The 20587-nt window shown below is 47.0% G+C and overlaps 1 protein-coding gene across 3 annotated transcripts in view; it reads left to right on the forward strand.

Annotated features, from left to right (window-relative positions):
• Positions 1 to 2676: 2676 nt before the first annotated feature.
• The window catches only part of PLEKHN1 (pleckstrin homology domain containing N1), an 85517-nt gene continuing 67606 nt past the window's right edge, over positions 2677 to 20587 (forward strand). For 2 of the 3 annotated variants that reach the window (XR_015295873.1, XM_086921432.1), the window contains exons 1-3: positions 2677 to 3079; positions 3225 to 3490; positions 4412 to 4499. Coding sequence is in view for 2 of the 3 variants with exons in the window: in XM_086921432.1 (XP_086777558.1) it covers positions 3411 to 3490; positions 4412 to 4499 (168 nt within the window). In the remaining variant the exon portion in view is untranslated. The remainder of the gene's footprint in view (positions 3080 to 3224; positions 3491 to 4411; positions 4500 to 20587) is intronic. The other variant, XM_086921433.1, reaches the window with a different exon arrangement.

The following is a 20587-nucleotide window of genomic DNA, read 5'->3' on the forward strand; positions in this document are numbered from 1 at the left end:
GTAAACCCTCCACATAACAATTTCTCCTCACTGACCTCCAAAGAACGTGTAGCTCCCACCCACAGAGCTAACTCTTATGCATTCACATACTCACCACACTGCACAAGTAAGTCATATACACAGATAAGGCCTACTCAGACTAGTAGCACCTAGACAGACTAGTGACACTCCACAGCAACAGCCATTGCACCTCGGTTGCATCTCCTTACAAGCTCTCACTGGCAGCAGAGTAACTCTTCTGAGACCCTCTGCATCTCTCATCAGGCAGTGCATGGTGCTGAGTCTATCTTTCTGCAGCACGAACTCTGCACTTACCATGACTCAGCAAGACTGGCCCCACTCCTGACCATCCCCAGGTTCAGAAGGCCTTGCACTGGTGGGACCTCCTTTGTACAGACAGCCAAGATCTGGAACTCTCTCCCAGCAAGAACAAGAATCCTTCTTAGCCATCTCGAGTAAGAGTTGTAAATGCATGACTGATCCTTCCACCTATCCAACAAGTTGTAGGCTTCTCCTACATGCCGATACCTAATACAGCGATCAGATAGGCCAGCTGGAGGTGGTGTGCGCAGAGAAGCGTCACTCTGGCTACCTTACACTCTTATGCACTGCATCCTTGATATGTTTAAGTACAGCATGAAATCCACAGCCACTAGACGGAAGAACCCCTCACCCTTTCCACAAGTCACACTGTCAGCACACTCTCCCAACCATGCACAAGAGAAGAGGCGGGGCACCAGCAAGCACCACCTATTATTGAGGGGCTTAGCTACCATTGGTACAGCAGGTGCCGGTGAGGAGCCTAATGAACCCTGATAAGTGCTGTATTTTACTACCCCAACAGTAATTGGGAGAGGTGTGGCTCACTGGTTAGAGGCGGCAGACCCGTAAGCAGAGAAGGGCCCGGGACCAGGGTTCAATTCCCGACGCGGCAGGGTCGTGGACCAGTGGTCAACGGACTTGATAATTCTCGCCTCAGTGCCTACTCCAACCAACGAACACACTCGGTAACTCTGGGCATTAAGCTTGCCTCATCTCTACAACGGCCCCCCACAGACGCCGGGGATGCCTGGTTTCATCCTGGAGATACCCAGAAAGTGACCATCTCACAGGGAAAACCAGGACGGGTTCCCCAGCGGTCTACAGCGCCAGGACACTCGGGTAGAGTTACTGTGCGCTTTACAAGAATCCCACATTACAGTTAACGGGGTCATTGTTCTTGCACCAGGCCCCATGGCATCCTTGCTTTGCTACTGCTATCAGTTCTCACATCCTTGTGTTTCACCATTGCCTCTTAGTGCAATTCCAAGTATACAGAGGCACAACTGGAGTGTCTCTCTGGCCCTTGTGCATAACACTCAACCTTTCTCACATAAATAACTCCATAAACATATATACTCCCAGTCAAGCATACCAGGCAATGGAGATACATGCCCAAACTCTACACACACGGGCACCCCCCAAGCACACACAAAGACATTCACAAGTGTAAAAAAAAATCACACACATGTGACTCCTTTGCACTAATCCCCAGAGATAACTCCCAGAAACACAGAGCAGATCTCTTCCATCGCCCGAAAGAGAAAATAAATCTTGACCATGTATCCGCTCTCTTTTGACTACATACATTTGCGCTATACAACTATACGCATCGTCGTATTCTTGAATATATAAAGTTGTCATTTGTGTATAGAGATGTGTCTCTCTTAATCGTGATGGATAACATTATGTTAAAATGCGTGCAAAGTATCACCGACTTTGGCACAATGTAAAGCGTGTTGACGTTATCCTAATGTGGTCAGCGCTATAAAAAAAAGTCAAATGATTGCAAAATAAATAAACAGGTGATATCTACATCTCAACAGCACACCCATAAACAAACAAACTCGTGCACACAGATAATTACCCCCACAGGTTTCGAACGTGCACCAGTAACCACAGACACACACATTCCACATTTGTTCCAGTAATTCATACACACAGAGCCCTAGATATTAGTACAACCAAACCAACACACCTGCGCACACGTCAGCATGCCGCCCGCCACAGACATCTCTGACACAGACTACACAGAACCTACACGCGGGTGTCCTTCTACCACATACACAAAAGAAGGCAGGGGGTCCCCAGGTACAGGTGTCGTTGAAAAACGCCCTTCCCCGTTATCTCTACGATGTACCGAGGCACATTATGGTGTGTCAGCACACATTTCTCGTTACGACGGCTAGCCGTCTGTATTACTGGACACACCGGACTCGTGTAGCCCCCAAACTGTGCACGGGTGTGTTAGGGCCAAGCGGCGTGCCTCCCCTCTCCTTGGCTGTCACTTCAATCATCATGCCTCGTGTGTTGTTTTGTGAAGTCTCAAGTTTCCTGTGAAAAGCCTCCCTCCCACCTTTTCCATGAACTCCCTTCCAGTCTGAGGTGTTTATAAACTTTTGTTTTCCCATTTCTTCTCAGAAAGGCAGAGTTCGCGCTCCCCCCTCAGACACCCAGGGCTGGTGAGAGACAGGCGGAGATAAGGCCCAGCCCTGAGGGTGTTTGCTCATCAGACACACCCAGCAGGAGCCGGGCCCGCCGCGGCGGTGAGGGCAGGGTCTGTGTGCATGACACACCGGGGGCTGGGGCAGGCGCACCAGCAGCTCCGGCACGAGGCGAGGCGCGCGGGCAGCAGCCAGTCAGAGACGAGAGAGCGGAGCGGCGCGAGGACGGCTCGAGGCTCCCAGTAGCAGGCGAGGAGGCGAAGAGTGCGCCAAAGACGCCTTGGAGTGCACCAGCCCGTCAGGAGTCTCCCTAATAACCCCGGCCGGAGACGGGAGCACCCGGTGCCACCCGTGTGAGGCAGGAGCCTCCCCTGGTATTACAAGGCTGAGGCAGGAGCCTCCCGGAATCTCCAGGTGCTAGCAGTCCGTGACAGGCGCCCCAACAGCAGTATCACTCACCACTGAGGGGAGAGCCTCGCCGGAGGTACGAGTCAGAGGCAGGAGCCTCAACTCTGGGGCAAGAGCCTCCCAACAGATTTGAGGCAGGAGCCTCCACTCCGGACACTCTGAGGCAGGAGCCACCCGACAGATTTGAGGCAGGAGCCTTCACTCTGAGGCAGGAGCCTCCACTCTGAGGCAGGAGCCTCCACTCTGAGGCAGGAGCCTCCACTCTGAGGCAGGAGCCTCCCGACAGATTTGAGGCAGGAGCCTCCACTCTGAGGCAGGAGCCTTCACTCTGAGGCAGGAGCCTCCACTCTGAGGCAGGAGCCTCCACTCTGAGGCAGGAGCCTCCCGACAGATTTGAGGCAGGAGCCTCCACTCCGGCCCCTCCGAGGCAGGAGCCTCCCTCTCCCAGTATATCTAAGCTAGAATCGGCCGCCTAGGGAAGGCGCAGCTCCGCTCGTCCACAGGCACCTGACCCCGGGCATGGGGAACCTGTGCGTGCCGCAGAGCCCCCGGGACCTGCGGGGCTCCTTCACCAGGAAGAATTCACTGCAGGGCAAAGAGTGAGTAGACCCCCTACCCCCTTTACCCCTCTTAATTTACCCACGCGGACTGTGCCCGCCTCTCGTACAAGTATCACTGGGCAGTGCTGCTATGCTCTCGCATGTTCGGTGGCGCTTTACTATCTCTTCTCGTCCGTGCCACCGCTATGCTTTGAAGGGACGCTGCCAAGGGGGGCGCTTACCTATAGTGGCAGAGTGACTGCCATGATAGCTCAGCTGGGATGACATACGTCTGCAGGACAAGGGTGGCACTTCTCTTTTGGGTCGCTATACTTATAATGGCGTGCTGTGGGCACTGCATAGAAGGGCTCTTGCACTTTCAAGAGGAGAGGGCTGGCATAATGGCATTTCGGGTGCACTGCTATACCTTGAGCAAGACAGTTCGATAATGTATAAACAGGGCTGCTATACCCTTTAATACACCGTACTGGCACTTAGAAGAGCTGCTGCTTCTTTCAGTGGGACAAGGTGGGCACTTTTAGCTGGGTTGCTATACCTAAACAGAACAGTACCATACTTTATCAACATGGCTTCTATACCTTAGCTGGGCTTCTCAAAAAGGCAGCTATTGAATCCTTTTATGGGACAGTCGCATCATGTTTCTGTTGAGCGGGCATAATCTTAATTGTATTTTTTTTCTCACACTTTCTGGAGTTGTGTTAAGCCCGGTGTGATCAATTGGTCAGCAAGATTTTGGGTTTTAAAAAGAGAGATTGTCTATTGCCGATTCCCCTCTTCCAGTTGGCGGTTTGTGTGATCTTCGGAAAGTGACGGTCTTTCCACAAGTTATGGTGCATGGGAGCAGGTCCGTTTTTCAAGGATCCTATAGAGGCATATTAATCAATATATAGTAACTGTTTTAATAAAGGACTGATATGGGATCTTTGCGAGCCTGACCACATTTTTTATGCCCCACCACAGCAAGAAATGGACGTATCTATTTGGGAACGAAAACGGCCAGGAAAGGGTCACCAGTGGAGAAAAAATATTGCAGTACATTCCAGCCAAGGTGAGTTGCCAAGGTGGCAAAAGCTGAATGGATGTATGGATGAATGGGTGTTATACACGGTATAGCGTTTCACGCCTCGGAGAAGTATGAAACGCTACACAAATTCTGTCATCGCGAGGCAAGGATTGTATCAACGTAGAATCATTCACTGTTTCTATATCACAGTTTAACCATATACTTGAGTAAAGTTTTATCAAAATCTGACCAGTCTGTTTTTGCTATTCGACGTACATCGTGATTTATTAGAACGAATACTAACATACTACTATGCTACATGTTTTAAAGGGGGTACTACGACAGGGTGTGGTCCTAGGAGAGGTCATGTGCTCTAGGTCACCCGGAGATAGGGTACCAGGAGAAGCTTTGTGCACCTAGGGGCACCAGGAGATAAGGGTCTCATTAGAGGGCCTATGCACCCAAGGGAAACTGGATAAGAGTCCCAGGAGAGGGCCTGTGCCCCTAGGGCCTCCCTGTGATACACTACATTGGAGAGGGCCTGTGACCCCAGGGACCCCTTGAGATACGAGTCCTAGGAGAGGACCTTGGCCCCTAGGGCCACCCTGAGATACAATACCTTGGAGAGGGCCTGTGCCCCTAGGGCTACCTTAAAATAAGAGTCCCAGGAGTTGATCTGTGCACTTAGGGGCACCGCTGGTAAGTCTCAGGAGAGGGTCTGTGCACCCTAGGGACACAAGGACATAGGAGTCCAGTGATAGGGCTGTGCATCTCGGGGCACGCAGACATACGAGTATTGGGAGAGGGCCTTTGCACCCAGGGGCATTATGAGATAAGAGCCCCTGGGGAGGGTCTGTGTACCTAGTGGCACCGGAGATAAGAGTCCCAGGAAAGAGCATCCGAGGATTATAGAGGCCGTCTCGTAACCCTGGGTGCGCCAGTATGCGCCTTTAAACCCACAAGGCACGTGGTTCATGTGTTTGTAGGGGGAGGAGAGGAGGGGGTGGCAGAGCTTTTGAGATTTGTAGCTTGTCGGGCTTGGTCTACCCCGGGGAACCTTAGCCGCCTCATGACTAGGCTAGGGCCCTGATAGCCCAAGGTAGCTGCCCCCCTCCCCCGAACCCCCAAATACCCCACAGTTCTTCATTGGAATCATTATTACTCGTGTTTATTATTTTTATGCTGCCGTTCACACTGTGGTTGTAGCTGCTGTCGGTGATTACTGTCCTGGGGAGTTGGTGTTTAGGGGTTCGTCACTTGCTGGCACGGCCTCTCTGGCATCATCGCTGAACAGGTCTGCAGTTTAAGGGGGTGGGGTCAAATCAGAGCTATAGGGACCGGATCCCCCAGCATGCTCCACGCCCTCCCATCACCCACCCAATAATTAAACTTGAGATTTGGTGGGTGTCAAAAAACGGCCATGTTTAATATTCACACAACATAAACAGTATGAGTGTTGTGGTTAGGATCGTCCACAAAAGAGGTGCTGGCGTCTGCCGGATTGTGGGACCCTCTTGTACACATTTATTTCCAGACCGTGATTTCTTAAGTTATATCGTTGGTGTTAAAACGAGTGTTATGGCAGTATTTAGTTTGTGGTTTTTGTTTCTGTACTTTCCTAAACTGTTTGTGTTGCGACCTTTGTTCTTCCAGAAGCAAAGTTTGGTTCGGTTGTACTTTGGGAGGGTCACATCTCTCCACTTCTGTTGCCTAACACTGTAGGCTGTCTCTCATTTTGCTCTTGCTGTCTTCGCGTCTAGATCTGCCTATTCTTAAACTACTTGTCTTCTTAGGTCCGGTCTGGCTATATCTCAACATTAGATCTGTCTCTTCCTACAATTCCTCAAGGTCTGTCTACACCTTGGATAGATCTCTTTGGACGTGTGCGTCTTTAGGGTCTGTCTGTTCTTTGGGACTGTGCATGCTCAAGATGTGTCTATCATTGCTACGAATGTGCCCGTTGTAGAGTGTAATTCACCTTGTAAATGTGGGTCCTCAGATCTGTCTCATCTAACTTCATGTGTGATCCTGGGTTTTCACATGCGTTTTTTCGTGAATGCGTCTTTGTGGACTGGCACCTGCCTCTCTTCGTACATTTGTATCCCTGGGCTAGGACCTGCTTTTTTTTAGTACATGTGTGTCCCTGAGCTGACACTTACATCTCTTCATACATGCGTGTCACTGGGCCTGAACCTTCCCCTTCTTAACACGTGTGTATCCGTTGGGTCGGGAGCTGCCTGCTCTTAATACACGTGCTCATCTGGGCTTGGACCTGCCTCTTCTTAGTATGTGTGTCCCTAGGATCTGTCTGCTCTTGGTACGTGTGTATCCCTGAGTGGAAATCTTCCTCTTCTTAGTACATATATGTTCCTGGGCTGGCACCTGCCCATCTTTGTACCTGTATGTCCCTGGGACAGGAACTGCCTCTTCTGTGCACATGTGTGTCCCTGGGCCAGGGCCTGCCTCTTCCTAGCACGTGTGTCCCTGGGCCAGGACCTGCCTCTTCTTAGTACATGTGTGTCCCTGGGCCGGGACCTGCCTTTTCTTAGTACGTGTGCGCCTATGTGTGTCCTTGGCCCAGGACCTGCCTCTTCTTAGTATATGTGTGCTCCTGGGTAAGGACCTGCCTCTTGTTAATATGAGTGTCCCTGGGCCAGGACCTGCATCTTCTTAGTACATGTGGGTCTCTGGGTCGGGACCTGCCTTTTCTTAGTACGTGTGTGCCTATGTGTGTCCTTGGCCCCGGACCTACCTCTTCTTAGTACATGTGTGTCCCGGCCAGGACCTGCCTTTCTCAGTACGTGTGTCCCTGGGCCAAGACCTGCCTCTTCCTAGCACATGTGTCCCTGGGCCAGGACCTGCCTCTTCCTAGCACATGGGTCCCTGGGCCAGGACCTGCTTCTTCCTAGCACGTGTGCCTGGGCCAGGACCTTCTTTTTCTTAGCACATGTGTCCCTGGGCCGGGAGTTGCCTCTTCTTAGTACATGGGTGCCCCTGGGCCAGAACCTGCTTCTTTGTACATGTGTGTGCCGGGGCCAGGACCTGCCTCTTGTTAGCACGTCTATGGCTATATGTGTCCCTGGCCTCTTCTTAGTACATGTGTGCTCCTGGGCCAGGACCTGCCTCTTCTTAGTACATGGGTGTCCCTGGGCCAGGACCCTCCTCCTCTTCTTAGTACATGTGTGTCACATCCAGGACCTGCCTTTTCTTATTACGTGTGTGCCTGGGCCCGTAGCTGCCTCTCCTTAGTACATGTGTGTGCCTGGGCCAGGACCTGCATCTTCTTAGCACGTGTGTCCCTGGGTCTGGAGCTGCCTCATTTTAATACACATGCTCTGCTGCGCTAGGACCTGCCTCTTCATAGTGTGTGTGTGTCCCTGTGCTCTGTCTGTTCTTCGTACATGTGTGTCCCTGGGTGGGAACCTATCTCTCCTTCGTGTGTTTCGGGCCTAGGACCTTCCTCTCCTTAGCTCATGTATGTGTCTGGGCTGGGACTTCCTCTCTTCGTGCGTGTCTTTGGATCGGGACCTGCCTCTTCTTGTTTGTCTCTTTTCTTAATACATGTTTAGCCCTAGGTTCTGGTCGTTCTTATAATGTATTTCTCGAACTTCTGCCTCTTTTTTAGTACAAATCTTCCCCCAGAACTAGGATCTGCCTCTTTTTACTTCCGCAGGTCTTATTACATGTGTATTCCTATGATCTTTCTGTGATTCAGCCTTGCCTGGACTTGAAATCTGCCTAAACTTGCGGTCTATCTCCCAAAGATCTTTCTGTCCTTGCCATGCCATGTTATTGAGATCTACCTGTCTCCAGGATTTGACTGACCGTAGGATCTGCTTGTCATTGGAGTCTGTCTGTCTTTGGAATCTGCCCTTAGAATGTGTCTTTCCTTGAGGTTTATCTGGATTTAATTGTGTTATGAGTGGACTCGCACCTTTACTCTCTTAACTGAGATTTCCTTCCACAGGTAGGAAAACTTCCAATCCCTTCATCCTTCAACAGGTAGTAAGACGTCAGTCTCTTCGTCCCTTCACAAGCAGTAAGACTGCAGCCCCTCTATCGTACTCAAGTATGCAAGACTTCAGACCCTCCTTCCTTCCACGAGTAGTAAGACTTCACTCCCTCCTTCTTCTGCGAGTAGTAAGACTTCAGTACCCCCTCCCCCACATTCATTAGCAGTAACATCTTGAGCAACCCGGGGAAGCTGGCTTTGGTCACAGATTTGTCTATGAACAGAGGCAGACTGGCCCGCGAAAGAACCACCATTTTTCCTTGATACGCCTGTACCACTGAAAGTCCTGTAGGATTGTGGAAGAGACAGCCACATGTCAGGCGACAACGAGATCTGCAAAGTATGAGATGTAGGCTTTTGCTTGGACTGCAGCGTCTGGAAGGAGGAAGGCGTAGCATTCGGTTGGAGAAATCAGGGTTGTGAGAGATCGATGCACATCGGTCTGAAACATAAGTAATGTTTGCGTGGTATATGAGATGTGGCTTCTCGCCTGCTTCTCGCCAGAAGGAGGGGATATAGATTCTGAGAGATGCGGATGCCAATAAAAGAAGAGAGCCATGGTGAGATATGCATTTCTTGACTGGAAAAGACGATCTAGATGCTGGGAAATGCCATGGCAGTCTAAACCCTGGAATCATGGGGTATGCCATGTGGCATCTCATCTGTAGAAGACGATTTAGATTCTGAAAGCTGCAGAAGCAGTCTAACACAGAGATCGTGTTTGTGTGGTATATGAGTTATGGCATCTCGCCAGAAGGGACAACCTAGATTCAGCGAGATGGAGTGGCAGTGGGAAGCAGTCATGTTTGTGTGGTCTCTAAGATGTGGCTTCTTGCCTGGAGGAGATGATTTAGACTTTGGGATATTCAGCGGTGGTCTGAAGACCATCTAGAATCAGAGTGATGTAATGACAGTCTAAAGCCTTGAGTCATGATTGTGTGGTATAAAAGATGTGACTTCTCAACTGGAGGACTCCATCAAGTTTCTGGGAAATAGAGTTGCTGTCTAAAGCCTGTAGCCAGGTTTGTGTAGAATGAGAGATGTGATGTCTCCTGGAGGAGACTAGCTAGATTCTGAGAGATTCGGTAGCTGTCTGAAGCCCTGAGTTACAGTTGTGTCATAAATGAGACACGCCTTCTTGCCAGGTGGGGACCATCTAGACTTTGAGAGATTGAGCTGCTTTTTAAAGTTTTGAGTTGCTGTGTGGCACATGAGAGGTTGCTTCTTGCCAGGTGGAGAACATCTAGACTTTGGGAGATTTACCTGCAGTCTAAAGATGAGTTATGATTCTGAGGTATATGAGGCGTGACTTCTCGCCAGTTGAAGACGATCTAGACTTTGGGAGATTTAGCTGCAGTCTAAAGACGAGAGTCATAGTTATATGGTATATCAGACATTACTTCTCGTAATGTGGAGACGATCAAGACTTTGGGAGATTTAATAGCAGTCTAAAGACGAGAGTCATGATCGTGTGGTATATGAGATGTGACTTCTCATCAAGAGCAGACGATCTAGTTTTTGGGAGATTTAGCTGCAGTCTAAAGACGAGAGTCATGGTTGTGTGGTCTCTGAGATGTGACTTCTTGCCAAGAAGAGATGATCAAGACTTCGGGAGATTTAGCTGCAGTCTAAAGATGAGAGCCATGATTGTGTGTTATGAGTCGTGACTTCTTGCCAAGAGGAGGCAGTATAGACTTTGGAAGATGCAGTGGCAGTGTAAAGCTGAGGACCTGTTTTTCTGAGATGTGAGATTCAATCTCTTCCCTGGATGAGAGAACCCATACCATACTCCGAGATGTGATGTTCTTTCGGTGGTGTGCTGTCCTGGTTGTAGCAGAGGATCTGGCACGTGCAAGGCAAGTCTTGGGTAGGACACAGACTTCTGAAACACCCTAAATCTTGCTCCTGTTGTTCCGCCCTGGACTGGTTCCTCCACTTTCCTTGTACCTCGATTGCACAACTGACTTTAAGGATAGTTCCTGCGCTATATGGGGCAGTGACGCGGTGGTGTGACTGCAGGCCGCCTTTACTTAGGAGGTGCCCTCACTCTTTAGCATAATTATATTTTAATACTCAACGCCCTACTATATGAAGCTGCTCATTGGTGTCTGTGGTGTTACAGACGATAATAGCCACTAGGTGTTACCGCAGCGGGAGCCAAGAGTGCCTGCGGAGCGCATCACTCCGTAAAGTCTCTAAGCCTAAAGACCATGGAAGCGCTAGGTTTGACAACATGTGAAGCGTGCTCCTTCCGGACGGGGTGTATGGAGCTTCAGTGCAGGGTGCGCCACCAAGATAAGCCTAGGATGGGCTAATGTGCAGACTTAGGTACATGTTCTGCCTGTAAAATGGAGGTCGGTCAGGCCTGAGGGGAGTTTGTAGGCTCTCTCAGAGGGGTGGCGCCTCTGAAACACCAAGCCAGAGGCATTTCCATGTCAGGCAGACGTTTGACATGCGACTGATTCTACCCCAAGTACTGCCCGGCCTTTCAGACGCCCCCACATTTCCTACAGAGACGAGCCTGCAGCAGTTTACCGGTGCTCTTTCCCCACAGTCCCCAAAGGCGAGAATGTAAACATAAGGACCTGCCTCCATGCGTTCTCAGTCTCCATCGCTCCCACGCACTTCTCTCGCGGACTTTCACGGAATGATCCTGAGTGGGTGGGAGTGCTCCGTTTCCTCTTGCACCACGAGGCGTTTTCCACTACACAAACCAGTAGTGAAGATGTTGCGATGACGTAATCGATGCAGGTGGGAGATGGAGTCATTCTGCACAGGGGAAAGCAGACGTCTCTAGTTGTGCAACCAAGGGTTTTCCACATTCACCTCTGCAGAGAGTGCACAGACTTACAACCCCCCTGATGACGTAACACCTGAGCCTGTCTGGTATCGCCAGGCCCTCTCTCAGATGCAGCAAACATTTGATCCTGTCTGGTATCACTTGACATTTGGTGATGCGCAAATTCTGCAGAATTTACACACTTCACTGCCAACCTAGGATCAGCCTGGGCCTTTGTTGCTAGAATGATTATGCAAAACATTCTTTAGAAGTCACGAACTCTGTGCTATCCTGACACCTGGGCCTGTCTGGGATGACTTGACATGCAATGATGCACAAATTCTACAGAATGTATTCACTCCTCTGACGTCCTAGCACAAGCTTGTGCCTCCTTGATAAGTTTCAGAATTTTTTTGTAAGCAACGTTTGGATAAACTACAGGGAAGGAAGGATAGTCCTCCGATTGTATAATTTTTTCAGGCCGGCTTCCGTGTTGAGGCTACCACCATTGACCGAGTCTTTTGTTTTTCACTTATAACATGGAAATATATCGCTTTCCTCGAAAATCATTTGTTTGTGGTTTTCATTGCTCTAAGGCCTCCGTCCGATCTTGTCACCAGAAGCAGATTGCAGGAGGTCCTTGGATCAATGGTTATACCCCCTTCTATTCTTGACACCATATTCAGGCTCCATCAGTCCAATTATGCTCAGGTCAGATGGGGCAGGTTGGGAGAGCTAACTAGCCCCATTCCAATTGGGGTTCATCAGGGCTGCTTCTTGGCGCCCCCCCTAATTTCTTTGTATATATGATGTTATAAATTATCTTGATAGCAGCACAAATGGTTCTGAAAAATTGAATGGCACAAAAGTTCGAGCACTCCTTTCTGATGATTACACCCTTCTTTTATACAGAACTCCCTTGTGTATGTAACATTTTCAAAAAGTTCAATGAATTTTGCAACCATAGAAGACTAGAGTATGTAATGGTAAACCCCGGCTGGCAAATGATTCCCTTGAGTGTGTACAGGCATTTGATTATTTACATTTAAGGATGGCCAACTCAATAACGTCGGGACCTCAAAACCAAAAGAGTAGCCTCCTAGTTCAGCATAGTGCTGCAGCGATTCTGAAAATACACAGATTTACAGAGTCTAGGGCAGTTTCTCTAGCCCTGCAAGTGTATAAGTTGAAGACCCAATCTGCAGCATTATATGGAGCCAAAATATGGGGTTCCAACAAAGTGAGCATCTTGATCACAAAGGAGAATCAATTCCCTCAATCTCTTTTAAATCTTTCTCCGAGCTCATCAAATATGACTTTGATTTTTGATACTTGGCTAAAAAGCATTGGCCAATCTTGCCTCCTTGAGGCCTCTCCTGTTTTAGGTAAGGCTGTGGTCCCACCATGAGTTGTAATCTTACAGAGCGGAACTACAAGAGGTTTTGGAACTTGACACCAATCTAAATATAAGGTGCTTACACTGTGTGACATCCTGTTTTTTGGATTAGGAATACCGGTGACGTGACAAGATCCATCATCATCAGAAAAACGATGTAAACCCCTAATTAAGAACTATTGTGACTTCATTATGGTATACTGGCCCCCAACCCACCAAGAGCGGAAATCCTCACTGACCATTTTTTGAGCCGGAAGCCTATCCTTAAGTTTGAATATTGCTTGGATGAGGTATTCCCAGCCTTTGCATATAGTCTTTATCTTAAATTCAGATTTCGTATTTTACCAGTGAAAGCTTTTTCCTCAAATGGCACCCCCACTCACACGATACTCCCATTTGTAATTACTGCACTAACACCACTGAGAGCACTGAACAAATGTTATGATTTTTGAACTGTGTACTGCAAACCCAGGTAAAATGTATTTACCTCCTATGCCTGAGTTATGGTTTAAGAATCTACCAAGTTGCTCTTAGAATTTTTAGATCTGATACTTCATTCTGCTTCGATTTTGAGGAAGCATGCACGTTTATGTGAGACCCTAAGAGAAATGTCATAGAATCAAGTAAACTTTGTATGGCAATGTGCACTTAAGCCTTTTAATTGCTTTTAAAGCACTTTTTATATTGAATTGTATTTCTACTTGTCAGTATTCTGGAGTGAGCAAACATCTACATTTTGTATTGATTTTGAGGAAGTGTGTCAATCTTAAAAGCGTTTCTAAGAAGAATTCTTATGGAGTTATGTTATGTTCTTATGTCAATGTGTACAAAAGTCTTAAATTGTTTTTAGTATTTTATATACAATGAATTGTATTATTTGTGTGTTTTATGGGTAGTATAACCTGAAATAAACATATTTAACATACTCAGGGGCATATTACCAACGTTAAGCGATATTTATCGCTAACAATGCTTAGCAACACATTTTTTAATGCTAAGCATCGCCGGAAATTATCACAGAGATAACTTGCTATTAGCAAGGTTTATCTCAGAAGTGATAAAAATCCTCACGCTAACTGCCAATTGAGAGATTATCGCTGGAAAACCAACAATAATCTCTCAAAGTTTGGCGTTAGCTTGATGATAGGGGCTCACAAACTTAGCCATGATATCCACCTTCCATAGGCTATCATGGCTAAGTCAGGAAAATACCAGGTGTAAAAAAAGCAGTGTTAACCGCGATTAGCGCTGCTTCTTTTTATTACTAACAGGGTTAGCGAAATCCTTGATAATAGGAGAAATGTTGCTTAACAACATTTCTCCTATTATTTTTGTCTGGAACGCCCCCTCTGCATCTCATTAGAGATGCAAGGGAAGCGTAGAGAAAAAGGGTGCTAACATGCAAATTTGCGTGTTAGCACCCTGTTGCTGATAGGGAGATAATTTTATCTCCGCTTTCTTGGCTTTTAAAGCCAAAAAAGCGGAGATAAATCCCTTGATAATATGCCCCTCAGTTCTCTGACATCCTAGCACGAGCCTGTGCACTTATTACCAGAATGCCTGTGTATTTCTTTCTTTAGAAGTTACGAAGTTTGTTATAACCTTACAAGGGGCCTGTCTGTTATCACAAGGGCTTCTCTTGTGCACATCGGTAGGACTTACAGTTCGGTGTTAACCTAACACTCTGGCCTGTCTGGTATCATCGGCTCTTCTCTTGTGCACGTAGGCATTCTTTTATTTACCCACTCTATGATAACATAATACATGGGCCTATCTGGTATCACTTGCTTTTCTCGGTGCACATAGACATTCAGTGAGGCCTGTCTGGTATCTCCAGCTCTTCCCTTGTTCACTTAGGTGAGAGCCTGAACTCTGTTATAACCAGGTCCACTGGAATTATGCAATTGTGCGGCCGTTGCGTTTTTTTGCTTAATTCTAGTTTTGCAGCACTTGCCACATAATCCATCATTGGCTGCATAATCAGCAGATTATAACAAAAAAATTGTTTCTAGCTGAAACGATTCAAAAGTTTCTAAAAATGTAGCAACACAAGTTGCCACACAGTACAAGGCTCTCTGCACAGGTTGCTTATTGTTATATTTTGGCGTTAAACTGGCACTATGGAAGTGCAACCAATGCCCTGACAGTATTAAGAAGTGTAAAAATGACAAAATAATTAAGTAATACATCACAATATATGCCGCAATACACAGCATAATTTGCCTTACCTTGGCACATAATTTACCTGACAACCTAACACTCGGATGTGTCTGGTATTGCTAACTCCTCTCTTATGCTCATAGGCATTCTGAGAGTTACACACTGTGTGATAACATAACACTCAGGTATGTCTGGTATCATCAGCTTTGATCTTGTGTACATATGCCTTCTGGGAATTGCAAACTGTGCACTAACCTAGCGCTCATGTATGTCTGGTATCACCAGTGTTTCTCTTGCGCACACAGGCATTCTGAGAATTACACACTGTGTTATAGCCTAACACCTGTCTGCTATCACAAGAACCTCTCTTATGCACACATACATTCTAGGGGTTACACACTCTATGATACCTAGGCCTGTCGGGTATCACCAGGCCTTCTTTTGTGGACATACATGGGAGTTACACACTGTGTGATAACCTAACAGGCGGTCCTTCCTGATATCACCAACCCTTCTCTTGTGCACATAGACATTCTGAAAGTTACACATGTGTGATAGACTAACACTTAGACCTGTCTGGTAATACCAACCATTCTCTTGTGCTCACAGACATTCTGGGAGTTACACACTCTGTAATGACCAAACATCTGTCCTTGCCTGGTATCACCAGGCCTTCTCTTGTGCACCTAGGTGGAAGTTAAACATTGTGTGTTAACCTAACACTCAGGCATGTCTGGTATCATCAGATTTAATCTTGTGCACATAGGCCTTCTGGAAATTGCAAACTGTGCAATAACATAGCACTCAGGTGTGATAACCGAACACCTGAACCTTTCTGCCATCACAAGAACCTCTCTTGTGCGCACACACACTCCAGGGGTTATACCCTCCTAACACCTGGGCCTGTCTGGTATCACCAGGCCTTCTCTTGTGCACATGTTCATTCTGGGAGCTACACGTGTGTAATAGACTAACAATTCCGGTTGTCTGATACACCAGCTCATCTCTTGTGCACATAGACATTTTGAGAGTTACACACTCTGTCATAACCTAACATCTGGGCCTATCTGGTAACCACCAGACCTCCTCCTGTGCACATAGACTCGACCTTCTTCGTTCCTCATTTCTCTCTCTAGCACACACACATACCACACCCTCTGGGCGCTACAAACTCAGTCACAGCCTATTTCCAAAGTGTCCGTGTGGTCTCCGGAGTCTAGCTCACACCACTCTAGGGGAACATACTGAACTCTGTGAGCTACAAATTAGCAGCCTAAGGCCACAATAGTATTGTCACCAGGGAAGTCTGGGAAGAGCACAGACTCTCAGTGGAACACACAGCCTCCATGGGCAGCACAGAGACCACGCGGAGCTTGCACGAGGAGAATCTGGGTGAGATGTACATTCTAATAGCCTAAACCGAGCTTGTTTGCAGTGCTATTTATGTATCTTCTTTTTTAAACAATTGAATGGGACTCGTTGAAGGGTCTTAAGAATTATGAAAGGAAAATTCTGTCCTGGTGGGATTTTAACGTGTGAACCGCAAGTTGCAACTAAAACTCCAAAGCAGGTGCAACAACCCACTGAGCTAACATACGGCATAATTCAAATCGTTGTACTAGGAACTCATTCCTGATATAAGGATGCCCTTGCATCCAGAGAACTGAGGTTATCTGGGAAATGTCAGTGAACAGAGACATCCCTCTGAGAAGCTGATGGGGAGGCTCTGGCCTTCAGGGCAGAAAGCCTTATCACAGCAAGGTTTCTCCTTCACAGATAGCTGTCCGATTTTATTGGAGTAATAGGCCCCTTCCCTTTTCTACATTCTTATGCTGTTACCTATTGCATTCTTCCCATATATCGGGTAGACAGCTCTGGAAGCTGGGAGCCTGCCAGGGGAATCTGTCTTGGATCCTTAGGTTACAGATTCGAATCCAACAGAGCCGCCTCAGCCTGTCATCTGTCCAAAGTCGATACAATTAATACCATCCAAGTGTGCCATCTACAACGAGAAATGCCAATTAAACGTTCTGGTGTGAATTGTCAAACACCTCATAAAGTAAGTTAATTATTATTGGCTGGATAAGAAGCATACCTTGCATATAATATGAGTCAGGCTACCAAACTTATAGGCCAACAACTGCCAAGCAACCAAAAGCGCTGCGACTCCATACTAATATCATTGCAGCGCTATGCAAATCTCTGCTATAACATTCATTTTAAAATCATATGGATCATGAAACAGGGGTGGATGTGTGTTATTACCCAGTAAATAACATACAGAAAAACCAAACAGAGTTATTCCGACAGTTTACAGGAAAGCCGTCAGGTTGCTTGATTCTTCTTCTTGGAGAAACTAATAAATTGGATCAACTCTGTCTTTCAAGCTAAATTCAACAAAAACGAGATTTACTATTCCACTACGCCAAAGAAACTCCACCCCATGTTTAGCAAGAACTGGAAAAGCAAGCCAGTCTGGCCTTTGCAAGCTGATGCTGTGTGTATGTATATATATATATTGCAAGCTTGTGGCACACACATAAAAATGTAAATTAAAAAAGTAATCCCCATCAGAAGACGGGATTATTAATATTGGGTATAGAAGAACTTTTTAGTTTTAATGCACATTGCAGAAAAGTATGAGTTTTATTGATGCAAGCAGACATTTGTACCGTCTTTGAATTAACGTAAACGGAAAGCCTAGTTTAAACAAACAAGGGTGATTAAAGTAATAACAAAAATGACAAATGGAAAGAAAACAAGGATTGGAAAAGTGTTATCCCAGCAGACCTGGCAGTGAAGTACACTTATTTTTAGGCAAATGTGATCAGACAAAACGCCATCACTCACAGGGCTAAAGAGCTAATAGCTGAAGTAGCCCCACCCATTGTCCCATGCTGAATGCTGCGGTGGGCAGATGCAAAGTTTGAATGACAGATGAAGAGCGCAATGGATGAAGAGATCTGGGCCCAAGCCCCTCTATGTATACATGTATGTTTTTTTAAATTTATTATTTTTTTGATTGCATGAGTGAGGCTGGCGACACAGCTAAATATATACCTAGGCCATATCTAAAAATGGCGTTAAGATTTCTCAGAACTTGAGATTTCCTCTACATTAGTCCCCTTTGGTAAATGTTTGGCTGCTCCTTAGCCTAAAACATATAAATGGCATCACACATCTCCAGGCTTACTAAATTCGTTTCCTTCCAACGTGTCCTTCTAGACAGTACTTTAAAAAGAAATATTCGAGGGCAAGTGCGTCACTAGCTTCACTTGCCAATAATAATAATAATAATCCACATTTGTAAAGTGCACAACCACCCGTTAGGGTCTCTAGGCGCTGGGGGCCGTTGGGAAGATTAAGCAAGCTATTGCCCAGAGTCACATGGTGCTGAGCTAATCTGCCGCCGGTGCCGGGGATCGAACCGTGATCCCCAGATTCCGGAGTCAGTCGCCCTAGCCGCGGCGCCACACCTCTTCCGCCAAGTGTACTAGTTTGCTACCGAGAAGCGTTGCCTACTTATTAATTAAAAGCACTGCACTGCTGCACCCATCTGCCGGCACGCTCCCTTTCAAGCTAAATAAGTGCCGGTGCTCAGGGGCGTATTTACAAGCCCGTTGCAGCGTAATGGGCTCCCCTATATTTACAAGGCCATGTAAAGTCACCCTGCGCGACTTTCCATGGCCTTGTAAATATGTTTCCCTTTCATACATAACTCTGCATGAAAAGGGCGTTCCATGGGTGTTGCTGTGGGTGTACCCACGCAACATCCAAGGGACTTGACACATTCCCAGATTCACAACTTTTTGTACACCTGGGAATGCGTCAGACTCCTATGCCTCTCCAGGGGAGGCGTAAGGAGGCGCAACGAGGAGAAATACTTTTATTTCTCCTCGTTTTTTCCTCTTGAATAGCAAGAGGAAAATGCATCGGCGCAGGCACCCTTGCAAAATGGCACAAGGGTGTCTGCGCTGGCGAACGGCTGCTGTTTGTGCGCTGGCGCAGAGAAGAAGGACAGGAAAGCGGCGTATCTTGTATTTACGGCTCATTCCTGCCCTTTTATTTTGACGCACGGCAGCGCAAATGGAAGGCTTGCTGCACAGCTGTGCGTCAAAATATTGTAAATGAGGCCCTCAGTGTCTAACAGTACCTGCTATTTTAAGAACTTGTTCTGAGAAAACTTAAACCCTCCTTCTGACTTCAGCACTGTCATTCAAGCTCTAGTCATTCCACCTTTAGATGGTGGCAAGGCATTGCTAGCTGCCCTGCAAGACATAGACCCATGTTACAGCACATGGGGTAAACATGCATGGAGATCACAACGTATTGACCCAAATCTTGGGAATTTCCACTGGCTTCCCTTGGAAGCAAGAACAGACTAGACAGTAGAACGTGCCAACTACAAAGCCCTTTACATTGGGTCCCCATTTGCCTAAAAGACAAACTGCTCATCGCAGGAGAAGCGAGAGACACTAGAAACATAACAGCCCGGCTCCTTGAAATCAATCTAAAACTCTCGACCGATCCTTCCTTCTCCTGTCAAGACTCAGAAACCTCTTAGCAAAGGGTCTCCAGCTCAACGAAAGACTGTTCTCTTTCCTTTAAGACCTCCCAACTCACCTATTCAGGATTTAACTTAAAAAATAGCTATCAGCCCTTAAATCCTGTAATAATTACTTTTTTATAGTTCGGGTTTGTTGTAAATGGCTCTGCTGCCACTCTGGCTAGGTTTCTGCTATACAAATATCTTGAATAAATAAAAAGGACTTTATTTCAACCAAAAACAATATAGGAGAGTATCAGAAACGTTCATATTCTCCCATGCACCATTAGTGGGGCAAACTCAAATGTTGCTCTGGAGCCTCGAACTATCTGTTCCTCTATGTCATGCAGACTATGGGACGAATGTAGGTGCGTAAGCAGTAAAGCCCTGGAAAAAAACATGCATATTGCAGTCTTGGTGGGCAAAAAACGAGAAAGCAAAGTCCAGGTTTGAGGAGAATAGGGAGAGAGTGAATAGACCCTAGTGGAGGGCTTTAAAGCCATGCTGCTGTCATGAGCGTCTAACCCACAAGACTGCGATGCCCTCCCAGCTTCTGAAACCGTAACTTGGAAGACGTATCCTCATTGGCCACTGAAGCACAGCTTCTGAAGCCACAACCTACAAGTTATATCCTCATTGGACATTGAAGCACAGCTTCTGCAGCCACAATCTGGAAGTTATATCTTCACTGGCCACTGAAGCACAGCTTCTGAAGCCACAACCTAAAAGTTATATCCTCGCTGGCCACTGAAGTACAGCTTTTGCACTACAACCTAGAAATTGTATTCTGATTGGCCACTGAAGCACACCTTCTGCTGCCACAAGCTAGAGGTTATATCCTCATTGGCCACTGAAGCACAGCTTCTGAAGCCACAACCTAAAAGTTATATCCTCATTGGACATTGAAGCACAGCTTCTGCAACCACAAAATGGTATATCCTCATTGGACACTGAAGCACAGCTTATGCAGCCACAACCTAAAAGTTATATCCTCGCTGGCCACTGAAGTACAGCTTTTGCACCACAACCTAGAAATTGTATTCTGATTGGCCACTGAAGCACACCTTCTGCTGCCACAAGCTATAGGTTATATCCTCATTGGCCACTGAAGCACAGCTTCTGCTGCCACAACCTGGAAGTTATATTCTCATTGGCCCCTGAAACACCAAGTAAATTTAGGCCGGTGTTCTTCTGGTGACTGCCCAATTTTCACTGTCCTCACTACAGACAATGCACCTCT

This window comes from Lissotriton vulgaris, chromosome 5 (assembly GCF_964263255.1).
Source record: "Lissotriton vulgaris chromosome 5, aLisVul1.2, whole genome shotgun sequence".
Classification (NCBI taxonomy): Eukaryota; Metazoa; Chordata; class Amphibia; order Caudata; family Salamandridae; genus Lissotriton; species Lissotriton vulgaris.